Source organism: Aethina tumida, chromosome 1 (genome assembly GCF_024364675.1).
Source record: "Aethina tumida isolate Nest 87 chromosome 1, icAetTumi1.1, whole genome shotgun sequence".
NCBI lineage: Eukaryota > Metazoa > Arthropoda > Insecta > Coleoptera > Nitidulidae > Aethina > Aethina tumida.
Window position 1 is genome coordinate 79,194,814 of NC_065435.1, and position 22,536 is coordinate 79,217,349.

General features: G+C 33.0%; 1 protein-coding gene across 2 annotated transcripts in view; it reads left to right on the forward strand.

Annotated features, from left to right (window-relative positions):
- Positions 1–22,536, forward strand: part of LOC109593955 (cytochrome b5 reductase 4) — a 37,937-nt gene that overhangs the window by 6,379 nt on the left and 9,022 nt on the right. The window contains exon 1 of one of the 2 annotated variants that reach the window (XM_020009105.2): positions 7,112–7,286. The exons of the other annotated variant lie outside the window; for it this stretch is intronic. Coding sequence (XP_019864664.1) covers positions 7,196–7,286 — 91 coding nt within the window. The 5' untranslated portion in view covers positions 7,112–7,195. Of the gene's footprint in view, positions 1–7,111; positions 7,287–22,536 lie in introns of those variants that run through there. 2 annotated transcript variants of the gene reach the window in all.

Consider the following 22,536-nt stretch of genomic DNA (forward strand, 5'->3'; position numbering starts at 1 on the left):
CCACGATTGTAACCCTCTTAGTAATCTGAAATAAAAAATAATATATTAATTAATCGTAGTGAAAATATGTTGAAAAACAAATTTTTTACTCTAAACTGATGTTGTATAAAAAAATGAGATTTTTTTAAGTTTTCCGAATTTTTTAAAAATAGTAAAAATAAAAAATTGGTTTTAAACTGAGTTAGTTTGATAGAGGAATATATAAAGAAGAGACCAAATTTTAGGTAAATCCATAGGAAACGAGATATTTACAAAAAAATATGTAAAAAATCCATTTTTGTGACTTTTGACCTCTGACTTTTTAAGTTCCCACCATCCTATCCATCTGTGATTTTTGAGACAAGTTTTGGGATGTCAAAATATAAGTTTGCACGAGTTTATAGATGGGTATTTCGATTTCCGAAGTAAACTCCCTATAATGACTGGACTAAAAATTTAGCATACTCACTGTTAAATACGGCGACAGGTCGGTAATGGTATGGGGAATAGAGGGTATCATGGATCGTTTTATGTATAAAGAAATATTGAGGCACAACATGGTACCGTATTCAGATAAAAATATGCCACTAAAATTTTATTTTCTAAAAGGTAATGACCCGAAGCGGTGGTTTTTAAGGGAAAAAAAATGTTACGAACTTGCCATTTCAATTTCCCGTTCTAAACTCCATTGAAAACTTATGGGGGATAGTGAACAACAAAATAAGACACAAAGAGTATAAAAGAGGAAGATTTATTCCCATGAAAGAATGGGAATTTTACAATACTATTAATGCGCGACTTGGCAAGCCACGAGTCGTGGGAATTGGGTGCCTCGGCTCGGCTCGTCTCGTCTTTCCCGTCAATTGTCGATAGATGTGACACGAGTCAAAGGATAAATGAGAAATTCAGCAATTAACGCGTTCTTCCACACGCCGTGGGGAAGCTACCATGTTCGTAGGCTCGCGACTTGGCGTGCCGACTTCCAAAGCTTTGATTCGCCGAGTTCCGCTCCATGGGATGCCGGCTTCAGGGATCAACTTCACATAAAACATTTTATTGCAGTCGAAGGCTTTTTTACTGCGAACATATTTTTATGTCACCACAATTTTATGAAAGAAAATGAATTAGTAAGATTTTTCGAGAGGCTCTAAAGAGTTTCTTGCTGGCGTAATAAATATTACATTAATTCAAATATGGATTGTCGCCGAGTCAAATTAATAATAAATAATACTCGGCAATCGGTGATATTTTTTCGTGTAAGGGAATAATATCGCGTCGATAAAACTTTCGCAGTTGAACTTCTGAAGAGATAAAGTTTGTTTGTCTCCTCGCACCGTATTTTATGACCTCCATAAAACTGGGACGGAATTCCAACTAATTTATTAGTTAGAATAAACATAAAGTTCGGGGAAAACTTAATTAATAGACATCTGTCTGGAACCGATGAATTTCGGAGCGCGAAATAACAAAATAAAATTTATCGGTGGAAAATTCTTCAGAAAAGTGTTTACCACTTTTTCATTTACGTTACAATGTCGCAAATTATGTGCACATGTTACGCCTACTTAGTAATTACCGTGATGGAATAGATAATGGAGTAACTCTTCGTAATCCGATATTCTCGAGAATTTATAGTAGTATAATAATATTGTAATAATCAGCATTATAATTTTATGTAGGAATTTAAGAACTTTTAATGGACAGACTTCGACTAAATTGAACGGAAATTATATTCAAATCGCTGAAAATCCTTCAACGATTTTAATGTCAATAAAATATATTAATCTTTGTCATTGTAAACGCTAAAAGCCTTTCAATAAATACACATTACCTCCCCATAACCAAAACATGTAGTTAATAAATTCAACTCAACTTCAAGAAAACAAATTGTTCTTATGGATTGTTATGATAAAGTGTGTTAACCCACGTAATTAATTTTTCTTACTACCTCGGTCGAAAATACGTATTTTGCTCCCCGGTTCCACGACAGAAAATAGTACTTTTCTGTCGTGGAACCGAGGAGCAAAATACGTACTTTCGACCGAGGTAGTAAGAAAAATAGTATACACTACACGGGAAGAAAGTTTGAGATTCCTGCCCTGCGCGCCATCTGGCCCGAGGCGTAGCCTTCCCTTGTAGTGTAAAATACTATTGTGCACTGTAAATTTTTCGTGAGGATTATGTTCTTTACTTTCATCATTACTTTTAATTTGCGACATTAATTTATTTTATTCGATAACTCGAGACAGGCAGAAAGAAGGTATGTACGGTCGGCGACAGATCTGCGGTACATTTTTGCTCTCCCTTTGTTTTTTTTTCAATACCAGTGTATCTTTTTTATTTTTGTTGTTTACAGAATGATTATATAATATATTTTGTTAAATTAGACATTTATTGCTTAGAATGTTTTGTTTTTGTTAAATATATTCTTATTTTTTAATTTATTTGCTTTACTTGAATGATAAATTTAACTTTTAATTACGAATGCAATATGGTAAAAAACTATAATACTATCGTATGATATGAATATTTGAATTACCAACATATTATAAATTTCTTTTAGAATAAATATATTATAAGTAGGACTGTAAATATAAAACCATATACATTAATGTCCGATTCGAAATACATAATGTGAACACGGCAATATTCTTAATTTGTCAAAAATTAATTATGGGAGTCTGTTACAACAATACATTTGAAAACATTTATTTACAATTGTTATTTTTGAACACTCGCATAATTTTTTATTAAAAACTTTGCGAGTGTTTTTCCACACACTCCCACACACTCAGTAAATGCAGATCTGTCGCTGACACTATCGTTCATATGTAGAGCGACTTTCGAAATTTTCATTTGTCTTGATAAAAGTGTACGTTTAAATATCCATATTATTGTCAGTTATACAGTATGTTTGATAAAAACAATACAGCAATATAGTTGTTTAATATTCAAGCGTTAAAAGTAGAGCAACTTTAAAATAAAACAATCATCTTAGTAGCATAATCATTATTTCTAATTACTTCTAAACACCTTTTCTTCAATGATTTTGGTAGCTTTTCAATATAATCGTCCGAAATTCCTTTCGAGTGATTTTGAACTTGTTCGTAGAGTTCATTCATATGTGAGAGTCTTTTTGTATGGATTTTCCCATCAATTTCTTCTCAAAGGTTTTCCATTGGATTGAGGTCTGGGTTTTGTGCTGGCCAAGGCATGACACGTACTCCTTGAGAAGCGAACCACTTTTTAACTAACTTACACGTGCGTTTCAGATCGTTATTGTGCTGGAAGGTTCACTTTAAACTCATGTTACCTTCACCAAATGGAACCATATGATTCTACAGAATGTCACTATAAACGAAACGATGAATTATCCCGTCTAACTTAACCGTAACACCTCCTCCACCATGCTTGTGACAGTGGGTCTAGTGTACTTAGAATTATACCTTTCATTAATTGGTCCTCTCACCGATGAAATATCATCAGATTTGAATAATTGGAGCCGACTTTAATCGGAAAACAATATTGTTTTCCATTGCCCATCTGTCCAGTTCACATGTTCTGTTATAAAAAGTAGTTTCGCTGCTCTAGTTCGTTTTATGGTATTCATCAACACACTGAGTTCGTTTATTTTTTGATTTATGCGAAATGGGCTAATGAAAGTGTCGCGAACAACAAGTATTTTTGTTTTCCAATTCGAAGTTCTGTTAGTCTTTAGGGGTTTTCTACTAATTTTAGGAACTCCTTCCAGTGTATTCCGTCTGTTAAAATTAAAAATCGCCTTCGAAATGATTGATTTATTTAAATTTAAATCTACTGCAATTTTACTCTGCCTTTCACCATTCTCGAAATTTTCTACAATTTGTTGTTTAATTTGTATTTATAAATGATCACTTCTAGCCATTTTTAGCTCTAAGGAACGATGTCGGACACAGAAATAAATTATAAAATCAATTGTATTGGATATAGGGTTTGGTTGCTTTATTTATGAACCCTTACCGAAATAAAATGTTGTATAAAAACTACGTAAATTCGTATATAAATTGTTCTTTTAATAAAATGATTATGTTTTTTAATTTGTTGCTCTACATATGAGCGATATATTAACAACAAACATTAATCAATTATGTATTGACAATTTTGTTGGATGTTCTTTAGCCATCTTTCGGTAAGTTGAAAAATTCCACGTTCAAAGAAGCCTTGGTTTTTAGAAGCGATAAACAGGTCCAACTTATTTTTAACAGCCTGATCGGAATCGAAAATTTTACCGTTCAAATGGTTTTGAAGAGAGCAAAACAAATGGTAATCTGATGGTGTTATGCCGGGGCTATGGGGTGGATGTAGCATCAATTTCCAAATGGAGCTATGTTAATTTTTGACGGGTTATCTGACGTTATCATGATGGAACATTACGCCTTTGCGATTGATCAGTTCAGAGTGTTTTTTTCGAATCAATAGTTTGCTTCTTGGAAGCAGTTCAAAGTAGAGTATACCCTTGCAATTTCACCACACAGGAAGCATAATCGTCTTTTGGTGAATGTTGGTCTTGGATGTCGATTGTGCGGGCTACGGGTTACGTTGTCGTAAACAATCAATTTTTCATCACCTGTTTTGATTTTTTTTTAGAAATGGGTCGTTTTGTTTACGATTCAGCAAAGAGTCGCATATGTTAATGCGTATGGCGAAATGAATTTCCTTCAATTGGTTGTAACATATGTGCAAGTATTTCGAGTTGTCATACATCGGTTAGTTTTCATTAACACCTTTATTTTGTCATCATCAGTAGTGTTTGGACGACCAGTATGTGGTGTACCTTGCACATTAAAATTTCCAGAACGAAAGTGAGCAAACCAACGCAGACACTGTATTTTTACCCTTTTGGAAGTAAAACAAAATATGTCGATAATGCTCTTTTTGATTGTCCATTTTCAACTTAATTTTTAACATTTTAACTTGTGTTTTACTAGTAATGCTCAGTTTTTGATGATACTATAAAGTCTATTCTTTAAAATAGTGTATAATAATGTAAGCCACGCAACTACTACATGAAATATGCAGTTCACGTCGTCTTTGAGAAAAAACAACATTAATTATCGAACGACCCAATAATTAACTGCAACACATAGACAATATAAAAACTATTAATATTTGTAGCACGAAAAGGATGTTACTGTAAAATACCAAGATTACGCGTATTAAATTTCATTTTGTTTTTATTTTTTATTTGTAAAACTACGGTAGAAATAAATGGATTTCGAATGAAAATACAGCGTAACGTAATCTGACTGAAATTAAATGTTTATGTTCGAATCTGATTTAAATGATTTTGAATTTTAAATTTTGCTATAAACAAATTGTTTCGATTGGGAAAATTAAAAGTAAACTAATGCTGGAATAATTTTATTGAAATATAAAATTGCAAATGAGGGAATTAAAACTATAACGATCCCGTCGTTTTGTAAAATATACTTACATATTTATTGCTTAAAATTAATTGCTTAATTTGTTTGTCCGTAGATTACTATTGATATTTTTATATCTAAATATCAGTTTAGAGATTCATCATTATGATTAATTTTGTAATGAAACGTATTTAATGTTTACATATAGATTTATATGGTTTGTGTCCTTTTAATAACAATGAGTAATATAACATTTTTTATGCTTAATATGGCTACTTTACGTGCTTGTTATTTAATTATATTGATTAACAGTCTGTCAGTCCAATTTAGTATATTAATATTATATTTCGTTTAAATATACTTTCAAAATAATTATACGCAGTTAGTTGATTATTACTTAATGCATATACACTATCGCTCATATGTAGAGCAGGTTTTCCATTGGATTGAGGTCTGCGTTTTGTGCTGTCCAAGGCATTGCACGTACTCCTTGAGTAGCGAACCATTCTTTAATTAATTAAGACTCGTTGTCGTGCTGGAAGGTTCACCTCAAACTCATGTTACCTTCGGCAAATGGAAGCATATGATTCTACAGAATGTCACGATAAACAAAACGATCCATTATCCTGTGTAACTTAACCAGTGGGTACATGCCAAACCCAGAAAAACATCCCCAAACCATAACGCCTCCTTCACCATGCTTCACAGTGCGTCTAGTGTACTTGGGATTATACCTTTCATTAATTGTACTTATGAAATGCCATCAGATTTGAATAATTGGAGTCGACTTTCATCGGAAAACAAAATTGTTTTCCATTGCCCATCTGTCTAGTTGAAGAGCTTCTTTGCTGGTTTTCTACCATAGGGATCAGCTCCTTTTAATCTTCGTTTTATGGTACTCACCAACACACTGAGTTCGTTTATTTTTTGATTAATGCGGGATGCGCTGATAAAAGTGTGCGAACAACAAGGTTTTTTGTTTTCTTGTCCACAGCTATGTTAGTTTTGCATTTTCTACTAATTTTCGGAACTCTTTCCAGTGTATTCTTTCTGTTAAAATTGGAAATCGTGTTCGAAATGATCTATTTGTTTAAATTATTTAAAAATCTACTGCAATTTTACTCTGCTTTTCACCCTTTCGGAACTTTTCTACAATTTGTTGTTTAATTTGTATTGATAAATGGTCACTTCTAGGCATTTTTAGCTTTAAGGAACGATGTCGAACACAGAAGTAAATTATAAAATCAATTTTATTGAATATAGGGTTTGGTTGCTTTACTTTTGAACCCAGTCCGAAATAAAATGTTGTATAAAAACTATGAAAATAAAGATATCCGTATATAGATTGAAGTACGAAATCTTTAGGTACTCATTAATTATAAAATTAATTTAAATTAAAAAGAATTGTTCTTTTAATAAAATGATTATGTTTTTTAATTTGTTTTTTAAATTACATATGAGCGATAGTGTACATATATATAATTTTGATAATGTTTTGATGATGACCTGACTGAAAAAAAATGATACATATAATGATTTTCTTAGTTATTAATTAATTAGTGTCATTTAATTTATCGTCACGACATGCTGATTTGGTAGACCACCTAAACCCACCAAATTAATTACACCCCCATGGAGGAAAACCCACCCGCCGCTTCTCCCACCATCGAACACAACACAAACACAAGTCGGATATATAAAACGGACGCTTAGTTGCGTTTCCTCAGTTTCTGAACGAACGGGGTACGGTGTGGCTGCAACGACGCCGCCGCGACGCTTACACGTGGCTACTACGAACGCGCGAATCCGATGACATGCCGTGCAATCTGTCCGGCCTCTGCTGCTGGAAGTCCAAGGGGAGCTCCCGCGTCGGCGTCAAGCACGACGACAAGACCAACACGGCAGGTACACAATAAGAAAAACTAATCACTTCATGTGCACAAAAAATTAATTTCATCAACTCTCAATTTGTGTAAACATATTTTTATCATTGTAATATCGATTATGTCGTCAAACAAACTATTGAGACCAATTGAACTAAACAGTCGATGAACACTCGACTGCCATACGTCGTCTAAATGTTTATTTTTCTTGTCGGTGGCCGAATTTCTGGTAGTAACATAAGTTTCTTTCAGTCATTGACGTTCCGTGTTATCTTAACAAAATCTACTTAACTTTTCCACGAGTTTTCGTGTTTGAACAATTCGTGTATAACAAATGGTTCAAGATTATTTTTCACTTTTAGTATCATTGGCCTTGCGTGTCCAAAATCAACATTACGTACAGTAAGTACCGATAATGGTCTTGTTGCATTCGCTTATTGAATTTTCATGAGCTTAAGCAGTTTATATGGCACACACGAGTTTGTACTTTTATGTACAATTATAATGATTGCTTGAATTTCAAATGTGATTTGATGGATCGTAAACTGTGATTAGTTTTACGAACTTGTCAATTTCATCCACAGTTGGAAATATCTTTATAATAGCTAAATCGATGCATCCTTTAACTTTCCACGACATGTTTTATGTGGCTTTCCGAAAGTTTTTAAGGGTACTTTGTATCGCCACAAATCATTTTAAAATTTCAACGGTGTATTAATTTCAATCCGGTATTCGTTAATGAAACTTGCACTTGAATCTTGTAGTTGGTCATATTCTGCGTGCAAAAAAACGCAACACATATATATATATATATATATATATATATATATAATTGATTCATACCAATTTTTTTTAGAATTTATTACACAATAATAGTTGATTAAAAAATTAAACCAAAATCTTAAACCATAAATTGTGAGAAGCTAATAATGGGTCGGATCCTCTCTTTGATCAAGACATTCATTGATGCGCCGTTGATCTAATGAGATTATCGACTTTTTTTGTGGTATCTCATCCCACACGAACCGAATCTGACGTCTTAGATCATTAAGAGTCTGTGAAGGGCGCTGTAAATTTCTTAAGCATCGCCCCACCTATCCCACATTCGATTGAGGAAAGGTATGAAGATCTGGGTGGCCAAGACAGTAAATTCACATGGGATGCTTCTAGGAAGTTTAATGTATCCACATATCGTTGGGACGTCATATTTCCACTAATGAAATCTGCAAGGAACCTGCTACGATGAGCAATACACATACCATTAAACCTATAGTGTTTTGAATATGAATATGATGATGTGATTCCATTCCTTATCCCACTGTTGACGTTCCATACACCACTCACTACCTTGGCGCCTATGGTTTATTGGTAGAAGTACGAGGGTGGTCCGAAAAGTTTCCGACCTAACAATGATACAACAATTTTTTTCTTAAATTTTTTATTTTATTTCTACATAGTCTTGTAACTCCACTCACTTCTCCCAGCGATGGTCCCATCTCCCTAGCCCCTCCAAATAGTACTCGGCGTTTTTCTCTGCAAAATAATTGTTCACAATTATTTTCCTTCCAATTAATTTCCTCATTTGACGAAAATCTCTGTCCCCCGAGCGCAGTTTTTAGATGAGGGAACAAAAAGAAGTCGCTTGGGGGTAGATCTGGTGAGTAAGGCGGATGGTCAAGCAGTCCAAACTGTAATGTGGCCTTTTTTCGGCAATTTCTGCCTTCAGCTTGTCAAGTAATAATGTGTAGTATGCTCCTGTAATGGTTTTTCGTTTTTGAAGATAATCAATTAAAATAACTTCATGTCTATCCCAAAAAAACAGTCGTCATTACTTTCCCAGCCGAAAAAACAGTTTTTGCTTTTTTGGAGCCGGTTCCCCCTTTGCAGTCCACTGTTTTGACTGTATTTTTGTTTCGGGTGTATAATGATGTATCCAAGTTTCATCTGCAGTAATTAATCGGCGCCAAAACTCGTATTTATTGCGCTTAAACTGCGCCAACAGAGTGTTGGAAATATTCATTCGAACACGTTTTTGGTCTAACGTGAGCAAATCTTGATGTAATATGTGACAAACACGTTTTTTGGACATTTTCATTACCTCTGTTATTTCTCTCACTTTAATTCGACGCTCGTTTAACACTATTTGGTGAACTTTAGCAATGTTATTGTAGTTGCAGTTTTTTGGATGTCCCGAACGTTCTATCGCGTTCATAAGTGGTCTGCCACTTTCCTGACGTCAGGCCGTAAACGGTCACATTCTGTATTACCGTGCACTACCGTCTCGGCAGTGCCGACTCCCCACCACATCGTAAGATGCGATTCCTAAATGTGTTGTCAATTGAATGCGAACCTTTGTACAGCGAACATGAATTTAAACGAGGAAAAACGCCTTAAAATCGTCTTTTTAAATCAACAAGGAAAGAATATTTCTGAAATAGCTAGAGAGCTAAATATTTCGGTAAGAACTAAAATTGGGAGAATATGTTTATGTCCCCAGTGTTGTATATCTTTGTTGAAAGTTTGGGTGCGTTTTTTTTTTGTTTTTCGGTTTGGTACAACAATTTTATTTTTATTATTTATTTTTTAAGGAACTGTATATGTAGCGGAGGAAGAGAGCCTCTACATATAGTTCAGGGATAAACTGCATGATATTTTTAAAAAGATCTCGAGTTTAGTGAATTTTATATGTAGCGAAGGAAGAGAATCTCTATATATAATTTAATGTTTTAGGTTTTTCATTATAATATAACATTTGTTATCAAGTATTTTAATTTTAAAAATTTATATTGCAAATGAATGTTCCATACAATAAAATAAATACAATTTTGTGATTATAAAATGAATTGTGAACTGGGAAACATTATGGCCGTTCTGCAAACCGACTTTCTGGGGTCTGAGATAGTTTAGATTTAGGAACGAGTGCTCGTTTTAGTTTAACTACGTATTGGTTTTCGAATCGAAACGCGACATGAATTTTGTGAATTATATATCATATATTAATTTCAAATTATGTATCAACAACAATGTTGTAGATTCGTAGTTAGTTTCTCATATTCAATTTTAATAATGCGATATAAAAAAGACAAGAAGAAACACTTGTTTACTTCGCGTCTAATATATACAGCAGTAACGTTCCGAATACAAAATGCACATATACACATAAATATTATAATTATAATAAAAATTAAGTAGTATATAATTTAGTAATTCCATTTATTTATTTTTTTTTTTTCAAATATCTATATATTTGTATAATATTACGTACAGAATCTCAAACAATTTAAATAAACGTTTTCTTGAAGAACACTCTGATGAGCCACTGGTAGATAAATTTGGCCACCGAGATCCCCTCAACTCCTTTGGACTACATTTTGTTTGGACATTTAAAGAATACCATTTATAGAAACAGATTACAAATCATGGATCATGGATAAGATACAATAACAAATAATGTTCAAATAAACGAAAAACAAGAGTGAGGATCTTTTTGAACAAACCAAAGTGTCATTTTTGAATTCATGTATCCAAATTCTGTTAATGTATGTTATATTATTAATAACTATTGTTATTTTATTCTTTTAATTTTAATCTACATAAAAAAATTAAGAACAAAATTGTCCATAAAATAAAGTTTTTAAAAAATAACTGTGTGTATTATTTCATAACATTTGAAATGTTTTAATATGCACTATTTTATATATCGTAAATACTTGGTTTTGTTATGAAAATAGTTAATTTTTATTTCTTGTATGTAATCTTTTAAATATTTTTAAAATATATCACATTAGCTCAAATACTATTTTAAATCATTTTTAAAAATATTTATTTAGTAAAAAATCAAAATAATATTAATTAAGATTAATTTAATATTTGTTATTTAAATAATCGTTTAAAATATTGTAGTTATCATTACAATTTCAACAAAACACAACAAATATTTTCTGAATAACTAATGTTTACAAAATTAGTTCATAATTTGCCGTGATCCAATCCTTACAACCCTGTTTATAGTGTAGCATGTTGTTTTGTAAAATCGATACCCCTTTTACCATGTCAAAACTTATTCAGATTCAGTTTTTAATTTTTACGCGGACCGAAATAATAGACTGTAACAGAATGTGACGGTCGAGGTCAAGCGCTTCGGAAAGTGGCAGACCACTTATGAACGCGATAGTTCATCGTCTCCCAGTCACTTACGGACACGTTTAAATTCAGCTGTCCAAAATTTCACTGTGGTATATAATGATGCAGAGTCCCCATACACAGAGTCCAACTCATCTTTGATTTGCGTAGGCGTATTGTCTTTCAAAAACAGTACCGCCTTTTTTGGGTTGAGGTCGGAAACTTTTCAGACCACCCTCGTATATTGAATAAATTGCAGCAATCGATTATACAGCAAGACACCCGAGAAAATAAGTGCAAATTGTCTGGAATGCCTTTATTACGTTGTTAAGTTTCACGGAATAAAGACAAGACAAGCCACAATTCTACAAAGCAAAAGAAGTTATTTAAAAAAGAACTGCTGGTCCACAATGTCACAATGATAAGTACCAACTTTAAAATATCTGAAAAACATTAATTAGGTATTATTAATTAAAATCGTATATTAAATGGACCACACCGCACTTAGTGTAATAATAACCAAATTTTAATGGTACAATTTTAAAAGGTGCTATTATTGTTAATATACAACGGATGTATATATAATATGTATCATCTCGTTTATAAAAGTGAACCTGGCAGAGAATCAATAGGACTACGTAATTGAATAGAAAAATCCCCGATGTATCAATCAGCGTCGATCTTGAAGGGTAATCAGGAAACAATGATATACTGTCGTCTCTCTGATTCGTTCTGCTAACAAGACTTCATTTTTAGTTTCTTCTTGAATCTATGCTTCGGCCCGCAGGATTGACCACTCGATTTCGGTAAATTGCTCGTGAAATTTTTCGAAGAATACGGATAAAACGATTTCGAGATTCGAGTGTGGCTGGTTTTATAGGTTTTATGACTGTTTATGTTGTTAGTTTCGTTTGTCACTATGGGATTAAAATTTATTATATATTATATAAAATATATATTTATCACAGTTGACCTGTGTACATTAATTAAATAACAATTACGGGAACTTTGCAATACATTAATCATATATTTAAAATTTAAATATGGTAAATAATTTACGTGGTTTGGAGAAAGAGGACGGCACATAGTGTATTGAAAAGTCTTTCATCAAAAAACAGATTAATGCTAATTGTAAAACTCAATTATACTACTATCACAACGTCGTCATGAATATCCCGGTTGATTTGCAATCCATTATCTGTCGCGTCCCGAGTCCAATGAATAACCGGCGATATCAGACCGCGGGAGATTAAAGCAATCGTAAAGCAATTTTGTGCCATATTGTCTTCAGTATGATTAAAATTCACCCGGTGTCGGATATTGTGCTGTTTAATAATTTACTAACCTCACCGGATATCATTTCCCTAACCGGATTATCAATAGAAACCAAAACGAAATAAAATTGCGGTTATTAGAATTATAAACGTAGATAAGAAGTTCACAAAAATATTTAATTTAGTGTGACGTAAATGTGCGTCGCGACGCTTCTATTCCTTTGTTAAAGTTTATTATTTCCAACATTAGTAAACTCATTACCTGTGGGCTTTATTGATTTTATGGGGAAAGTTTCTCTATATCTTTAAGTTATTTCAGACAGGGGTGCACTTAGTTTTTGTCACAAATTGTTTTATTAATATACATTATTATATTAATTAATTATTTATTATCCAATTAAGCGAGTTTGATAGAAGTAGAATAGTGGACCTGCCTAAAACAGGAATTTTGTTTCGAGAAATAGCGCTGGCGTTTGTATAGAAATGTGAGTACTGCGATGCGATGTTGGCAGTCATGGAGTGAAGAGGGCAGAAGAGGTAGACCAAGAGGTTCCGGAAGACCCAGAGCTGCCACAGAGTCACAAGACCGTCGTCTTAGATTATTCACGCTAAGAGACAGGATTAGTTGAATGCGGGTAATTGCTGATGAATTTTTTGCCCATGAAGGTAGGCCAATTGGTATTCGATCTCTTTATCTCTGTTTAAGGTCTTTTGACCTACCGATTTATCTCTCTTTTATGTATGAAACGTCAACAGTGGTATAAGGAATGGAATCACATTGTGCTTAGTGATGAATCACGCTTTTGCTTAGCATGCACGATGGTCATAGCCCACTTTATAGGGAGAAATCAAGATACCCAGCTATAAACTCCTATAAACTATAAGTTTATAAATTATTGCTAAAAATATATAATTATCATTTTTTATTATTATCATCAGAGTCTGGTGCACTTGTACAATGCCGATGTAAATGTCTACACACTTGATAGTGACAATACTCTTTATGCTATGGGGATTATTAAAGATAGTAACTCCAAAAAATGTTGTTCTCTACGATGAACAGATACAAAAATGCACAACCAAACCAAGTGCGAAAGTGTTGGCAGCCATATCACAAGTATCTCTTCAAGTTTATGAAAAATCAGTCGCACCTGTATTAAAAGTGGATGTTTCATCGTTGCCAGGGTGGAATGGTTATCTTGAACAGCTCACTAAAAATAACAAGAACTTTTCAACATCTCAAGTTATGCTTCTTCTTTTTATCGATGGTCCTGCCAGTCACGTAGACACTATTTACACAATTTTACATTGCACTTTCGATATAAGTCATAGACAAAAACGTGTGTGATTACTGTTGATCAAGCACGAGTAATGGTAGCTGCATTAGATGTCAACTCACCATTATGTACAATAGTTGTAAAATTAGGAGGATTTTATATGCTGATGTCTTTTCTTGGAAGCATAGGGTATATAATGAACGGAAGTGGACTCAAGGAAGCTCTTGGTGAAATATATGCAAAGAATTCTGTTAACAAATTGTTCAGTGGTCACGCTTACTCGAGAAGCATTATCAATGATAATTTTTGAAGATATGAAGATTGAAGATAGTACTTTAGATCAGTTAATACAGCAAATAACTTCTCGAGATGTTTCCTACGAAAACATAGAAGGGTGTGTAGGTAGCTTAACCCTTTTTCCTGCGACATTTCTGAACAAACTGGATGAATTAAAAGCTCGAGGTTCAGCAGCACAGTTATGGGTGCGATATTTCGAAATGGTTTCAATAGCACTTGATTTTGTTCGCGTTCAAAGACATGGGCTTTTTAAAGAACATCTTGATGCAGTGCGCAAAATGTTGCTGTATTTTCACACCAGTGGTCACTTCTTATACGCAAAATCAGCACATGTTCAAGATATGCTAAAGTTGGAAGAAACTGTGGATGCACAAACTTTTGAGAACTTCTGAAATGGATTTTTCACCGTGAAACGAACAGAAACATTCAATTCTGGTACATGGACAGATATGGTAATTGAACAAAGTCTTATGGAATCAATAAAAACGGAAGGAGAAGTATCTCGTGGTCGAAGTATAAAAGAAAGTGTTTTGTGTAAATGGGTCTATGCTATGCTACAAATACTATATATAAGGAAATGGAAATTAAAAATAGATAAATATGCTAATTATATATTTTGCAATAATTTATAAACTTTATACTATAAGTATTTTCGATCTGGGCTACCAGTTGACCTCAAATGATACTGTAGCCGCGTGCTCTCTGCCTTCTATCTCGACAACAGTTCGACGTATGAAAAAATATTTAAAACAAGAGACAAATTTTGGGATGTCAAAATATAAGTTTATACGAGATTATTGCCGGGTATCTCGGTTTTTGACTAAACTATGATGCGTTAGTAAGACGACGTCGTGGAGAAAGACATGATCCTCGCTTTGCTGTGGCGAGTCATGTTCTCAATATTATAGGTTTAATAGTATGGAGTGCTGCTGCTTATGGTGGCAGGTAACTTTCAGTTTTCATTAGTGGGAATATGACGTCTCTACATAAGAAGGTACCTTGGACTAATTTTTCAGCAAGATAATGCCTGTCGACATATTGCCAGGAATACATTAAACTTACTAGAAGCCTCCCATGTGAATTTACTACTTTGGCCACCCAGGTCTTCAGACCTCATCCCTAATCGATCATGTGTGGAATATGATGGAGCAACTTCTAAGGAATCTACAGCACCCTCCACTGATACTTAATAGTATAGTAGTAAAATGTCAGATTCAGTTCATCTGGGATGAAATACCTCAAGAAAATATAGATAATGAATGCCCTAATGTTGAATTTTTTTAATTAAATATTATTAAAAAAAAAAATGCATTAAATCAATTATTTTTAAGTGTTGCGTTTATTTTTTGCATGCAGTGTATGTTTAATATTTATAAGTATGCGTTTCTGGGAGAAACTGATCCCCTTGATAATATAATAATAATTTTGCTGAAGTTGGTGGCTAGTAATTTAAACATTACTTCTAAGAAAATGAAACAGATATTTTACAGAAAAATATTTAATAAACCGAAGCAGAATCCGAAATGAATTTTATGCATCAGTAATGTTCAGCATTCCCCGCATATTAATTTGTGCAAATCCTGTTTCAGGAAACCTATCACAAAAGGTCGCCTACAAACATAATTTTGGGCGGTACAAAAAATTGCACCCATTGTAATCTGAAAATCGGCCGATACTGTCCCAATATCAGCAATATCATCCTGTTAATAGGTTAACAATAATCGAATCGCTGCAGAGACGTGCGGCGAACTTCTGAAAGTTTCGCTTTCGCCTCGCTTTCATGCGCAATTAAATTTATTGAGTATCAAACCGGAAACTTTGCGCGAAATTATTCACTCTATAATTCTGTTATTTTACGGTCGTACTACCGAGCGTGAAACGTATACTATTCCAAAGTATAAAATAAATGTGATATTTCAATTATATATTCTTTATTGATTTAGTTAAAAATATCGCTAATAAATTAAACACCAAATTATTATCAAAACATCCTTTCTTATCGAATATTTTTCTTTTTATTACTTTTAATTTAAAACTTATAAATGTATATAGTATATAGAAGTATTCCGTGGCAAACTAATTAAACTTTATTAATGAGAAAAAAAGACTTTACATTTTGTAGGCAATTCAAACAAAATCGAACATGACAAAAAATGTTTCATCAGAAAATTATATAATATTATCAGATGATTGGACACTTTAAACCCAATTGCTTGGTTAAAGGTAAATAATGAATATCCCGTGTGAAATGTGGGAGCACTAATAGTGACTCGAAATTGTAACGTGGCACCTTACTGCTAGTTCTAGATATCGTATTCGCCGTCAATTTGCGGAGATGTTGAAAATGGGCCGTTGAATTAATTTATTGGGGAATATAACTCCTGAACTCTAGCAAACGTGAGTGAGAACTTTTATCACAGATTGAGGTATTGTTCCACTGCCTATGGAGTTTATTTCTAGAATACTTATTTTTGTTTTTGATATACTCTCAAAAATATTTCTTATTAGAGACTGACATTTATACAAAGTTACGCTATTTAAACGAAGCATTCTAAGAACTCGAACTGCATCTCTATCCATATGAAGAGTTACCAAATGCATTCGCAAAGATTACATTACCACGGCGCATTGTCTTTAAGTGTAGGGACCCCTACTACCGGGCAATATTTTAGTCTCTTTGTCATGCATGTATCTCTTACAAAATCCAGTAGGGTGGAGCATTTTCCGTACTGCATGTATGATGTGAATACCAAAAATTAAGCATCCTAACGACGTCATTAATCTGTCAAAATTTTTGGACAAAATTAATAACTCAAAAACTATTGGTCTAGATCATGGCCTGGTCATTATATTTGTAATTACATCTAGAGTTTCAAAAAATATATATACAAATCCGATAATGACATTTTGTTTAAAATAAATTTAAAAAATAGTTGATCAGGCTTTTTTCCGTTCTCCATAAACATAATTAAAGCAACTTGAATTGGATACGTGTATTTATAATGGATTTATTTTTATTTTTCTAGACATAAAATTATAATAATAGTGAATTTTAGTCGATTATTTATTACCAGTCTTTTGCTTATTATAATTGTTTAATAATAGATATGATACGCTGTAAGAAAAATTATAATTCAGTGTTAGCAAGACCGAGGGAAACAAGAAATGATGACTAAGAATTTACAGCTAAATAAGTCAATCGTTTAGCCTATTATTAAAAATTTTTAAGAAACTACTCAAATGATAGCTACGAAAAAATCGGTCTGAGCTCGAGAAACTTGAAAGAAAATCGATAAGTTGATTATTCGAACGTTAAAAAATAATCCAATCTTATCGTCAACTGAAATTAAAGTCAATCTGTATGAACTGGAATTTACTGAAACTATTTCAAGGATTGAGAAAATGGTTAGTGGATGGGTGTTCGTTTGACTTCAGACTTACAAGAAAAACCCATGTTTCTACTAAAAATATGAAGGCTGGATTTAGATTTGCTCAGGATCTCGTTCACTGGACCAAAGAACAGTCTAAATTTAATTCATTTAAAAGTGACGGGCCTGATTATGTCCACATGCCCACATGCCCACAATTGAACTATCAACCCTGTCCTAATACTCTTCCACAGCTTTGAGATATTATTTCGCTCATATGGGCCAATAAACCCCAAGAAGTATTGAATAATGAATGTCATAGAAGGCATACAGAGGAGGTGTCAAGTGGCCATGGAGAACATACAATCCATTTCAATAACTAATCAGCAAAAGGCTTCAAAGTCTCAATTATTTTCTTCTTGCTCGTATCAAAAACACGAAATGACCAAATTGCGTTTCGTCTTATAATACGATCATGGTTTGAATAATTTCACGTCGTTGAATATGGAGTATCGTTTCCCGCTTTGTACTCAGGTTGCAAGCGAGGCGCTCATACTCATACTTGCGGAACCGAAAAACGCGATCACTCGTTGGCTATTGTTAACATGTTAACAAATTCACCGCGAAGAACTGAATTGATTTTGTTGAGCCTGATGTGGCGTTGAAGAAATTGAGCATTACAATAAGGGCCAACCATTGAAATGCTTCGAAATTGGGTTTGTTCATGATTTAAATACGTTTTTCGTTTACTGGATATACACAAATTAATATTCGGAGTATGTTGATTAATGCGGTTGATTGCGTTAATACAACTTTGTTAGTTTTGTGCCAGTTTCACTTGATTTACTTCTATTTCGGGTTATTAAATATTTATCCTTTCATTTGAAATAATTAAATATATTGAATAAGGGAATTTTTAACAACTAGTTTAGTTGTTGTTGTTAAATAATTTAACCGAAACTTTTCAATTATAAAAAATAAACATTAGTGTAATGAGCTTCTATAATGTATCTAATATTTAAAATAAACTAATAGAACAGGACTAAAATTTTCCTAGATTATACTGGACATTGAGGTCTACATTAAAAACTGCACTCAAATTTTCTAATTAATTTTTTCGGAATTCTTAATAGTACTTAATTTTGTGTTTAAAAAAGAATTTATTAAAGAGTGCTCAAAAGGCTTTAATATATGAAGGAAACATGAAAGAACAAGTAGTATCATTATTTATTATTTTAAATGTAATTGCTTTAACACAAAATTGTTTTTCGTTTAAAATAAAGTCTAAATATAAAAAAACATATCTATTTATTAATTCTAAACATCATCTGTGATACTGTTTGTCACTGGACAAATAATTAAAAAATTATAATTGTGTTTTGAAATTTGGTATTTTGATTTTTTAGTTTAATAATTGTTAGGTTAGCATAAATTTGTGAATTAATAAATTATAATTTCTAGGTAAATTTAGTATTTAAGCTCTATTTTAAACTAAAAATAAGTTTGTTTTCTATAAACTTTGGTTAAATTTATAAATTATAAAACAATTTTTACGTTTTCTTGATTGTTTAGCTTTTCTGTTTAATCTAACTTTAGTAATTTTTTCTTTTGATACAACATTTTTCTAAACATAATTACATTGTTTGATATCTTTGTTCATATGATTCAAATTTTTTCTCTATACGTTCTAATTTGACTAAAACTTTCCAACCGATTACTATTAGTATTTGCATCACTTAGTGTATCTTGTCTGTAATTTGATATTTCCGTAAATTTTTGAGTAACTCAATTTAAGTTAAGTAACCATTAATACTACAGATCTTTCTTGAGATAACGATAAAATTCTTTGTTTTCGTCTCACAATTAGTGAAAAAAATTAAATTATACTATTTTAATTTTTAAAGCAGATTTTGATTACTATGACATTAATTTATATCATATATTTGCTTACTTACGTTTATTGAAACGCAAGAAATATTTGATTACAAAGTTTTTATTGGCTTCTGATCTTAGTTTCTGAAAAAGTAAGTGTGTTATTGTGAAATAAATATAAAGAATTCCAACGGTTTGTTAATACTTTTGCATAGCACTTCTACAGAAGTTTGAATGTTTGGTAAGAAATGTCAGTGGTGTTGTGATCTTAGGAATAATATTTATGTGTTTAATGTATGTGGTATTTCTATTTTCTATTTCGACTATGTTTTATAATGATTTATATCACATCAGAATGTGAAAAAAGCGAGGAAAACAGATAATCAAATCTGTTCTGCAGAGACTATCAAAGGGACACGCAGAGGAATTGATAATGCTAAAAACAAGTGATTATTAGGTCACCTTTAGTAATGGTACAGAGTCTTACAATTTCGTTTACAACAATCAAAATGTGCATTGAAATTAGGTAGATCTAATTCTGTTCCACAAGGGAGGTCTAGTCTCCAAATAAAATCAGCACCGTTAGCCGAGATAATTCCATTTATGTTTGTTGGAATTACGTTCTAACATTTCGCTAGCACGAGTGAAGAGCATCTTCAGAACTCTGATTTGGTTCGACAACTTAGACAAATGATGTTCTAGAAATTTCGTTTTGTTCGTTGGCCGTTCTTATCTGCTTAACGATTTTGGTGTTTTTGAGCACTGGTGTCCATATTTTATCCAGCTTCAATGCTTCTTCTTTTCTGTTGAAGTTGTTTCCGTGTTTACGGATTTCAACTGCTTCCCTAATCATTCTCTTGTCATATTCGGTTGTCGAGGCAAGCAATTGTGTATATTAGAATTTTATCATGTGATTTCCATCTAAGAGTGCATGTTCAGCTACAACAGACTTGTCTGATTGTTCTAGGATGCAGTTTCGTTTGTGTTCCTTAACTCTAGCCCTATTGAGCATGGTATGCGGTATATCCTAGAAGTTGTTTGATGGTCTCTCCTATCTTTGGCATATCTAACACTGTGTTGAATCTTCCTTGTTGGTATAAAAATAGTATGGATGTTATGTTTTAATAAGATTTTTCCAATTCTATCGGTGACTTCACGTATATAAGGGAGAAAAGCTTTACCAATTGTGAACTCACTAGGTGGATCATTATTATTATTATGAGGTCTCATTGTACTCTTGTTCTTCAGCGAGGTGGTGTGTGGCACATATCCATTTGGCTCGTTCGGTTAGTGTTTTGATGGTTAGATAATTTATGTAGATACCGATCGATGTGTGTAGGTTTTAGGTATACTGCATGATCTAAATGTTCACCCACTCATCACATCCAAAAAAGGTATTTGGATCTCCTTTTCCAAATTCTTTGTGAATTTGATATTTTTATGTTCAGGGTTTAGGTGTTTGAGAAACTGAGTTCGTAGTCAGCCTTTTTGAATGTTGTGAAGTCATTTACGTACATGATTTATCAATTCTATCACGAACTTCTAATAAATGAAAGATTAACAGCAAGAAAACAGAAAGAAACTTTTTGTGCGTCCGAAATTAAAATGGTCGGCAAAGCGCGACTTAATTCAATTGTCGTTCGCGAGCATGCGAAAATCCACCGGATAAAATGAAAAGACAAAAAACACAAATAAAATTCGTACACAAAAACACTCTGTCCTTAATGCGTCCCCAAATCAAATCGGATCGTTTCGAATTTCTCGCATGGCAAATCACGTTACCGTGTGTTCGATTTCCTATCTAGTTTTATTCCCGGGGCAAATGCCAATACACAATGTTATTTCTCGTGTGGTTTCGACAACAGCCAACGAATATGGATGAGCTCCGGCTTTTTCCTTCTGCGTCCCTGAGCGCGAAAAATATCAAGGAAAATAACCTTGTTAGTGTTAGCGTTTATTACCAAGAGCTCTCATGCTTTGTTAACTATCCATTCATTAATTTTTTTATAGTATACATTCATTTATCCGACTTTTCGGACTTTTTAACAACACGACAACAATTAATGTTTTCCTCTTTGTACAACATCATTAATCATCTGTGGATGAGCATATTTTTTATTTTTCTATTCTTTTGTTACATTTTGTTCGATTACCTACATAATATTACTTCATTTTCAAATATTTATCTAAAAAAGATTGTCTATGTAATTCAATTGTGTTCTTTTGCCTTGATACTATAGACATAGTTATCGTTTTTCGGAAAAAAACTGAAAAACATTTCAATACCATTTTTGTAGAACGATTTATCTTTTGCTTCAAAGTAGGCCTCTTCATTCGTGCAAAATTTCTTACCGGCGAGCATTTTTTTGAGGTCTGCGATCAGCTAGTAGTCGCTGGGTGCCAAATCTGGCGAATACGGTGGATGTGGCAGCAATTTGAAGTTCAATTTATGTAGTTTTGCCATTGTCTTGATTGACTTGTGACACGGTGCGTTGTCTTGAAGAAACAAAATTTTTTTCTTTGCCATATGCGGTCGTTTTTTTTGCAATTTCGTTCTTCAAATGCTCCAGTAACGCTATATAATATTTACTGTTGATGGTATTTACCTTAACAAAATAGGCGATGAATATTACACCACGCACATTCCAAAATACCGAAGCCAATACCTTTCCAGCCGATTGTTGTGCTTTCGGGTGCTTTGAACGAGGTTCACCAGTTGCTGTCCATTCAGATGACGATAGTTTTGATTCCAGAGTGAAGTGATAGATCCATGTTTCATCCATTGTCACATATCGACATACAAATTTCAGTTTGTTACGTTGAAACATGGCCAAACAGCGTTCAGAGCTTTCTCATAGTCATAGTTTTCTGGTGTTACCGCCTCATTTGTCCACTATACTCTGCATCATCGGTGTTTCTACGATCACGTTTGAAGTCAGCAAACTAACGTTTTATTGTTGTTTCTGATGGAGCGGAGTCCTCATAACACTTTTTAAGCCATTGCTATCATCAGAACCAACTGATTCATACGTACTTCAAACCATACAGGAGCAGTGGCAACC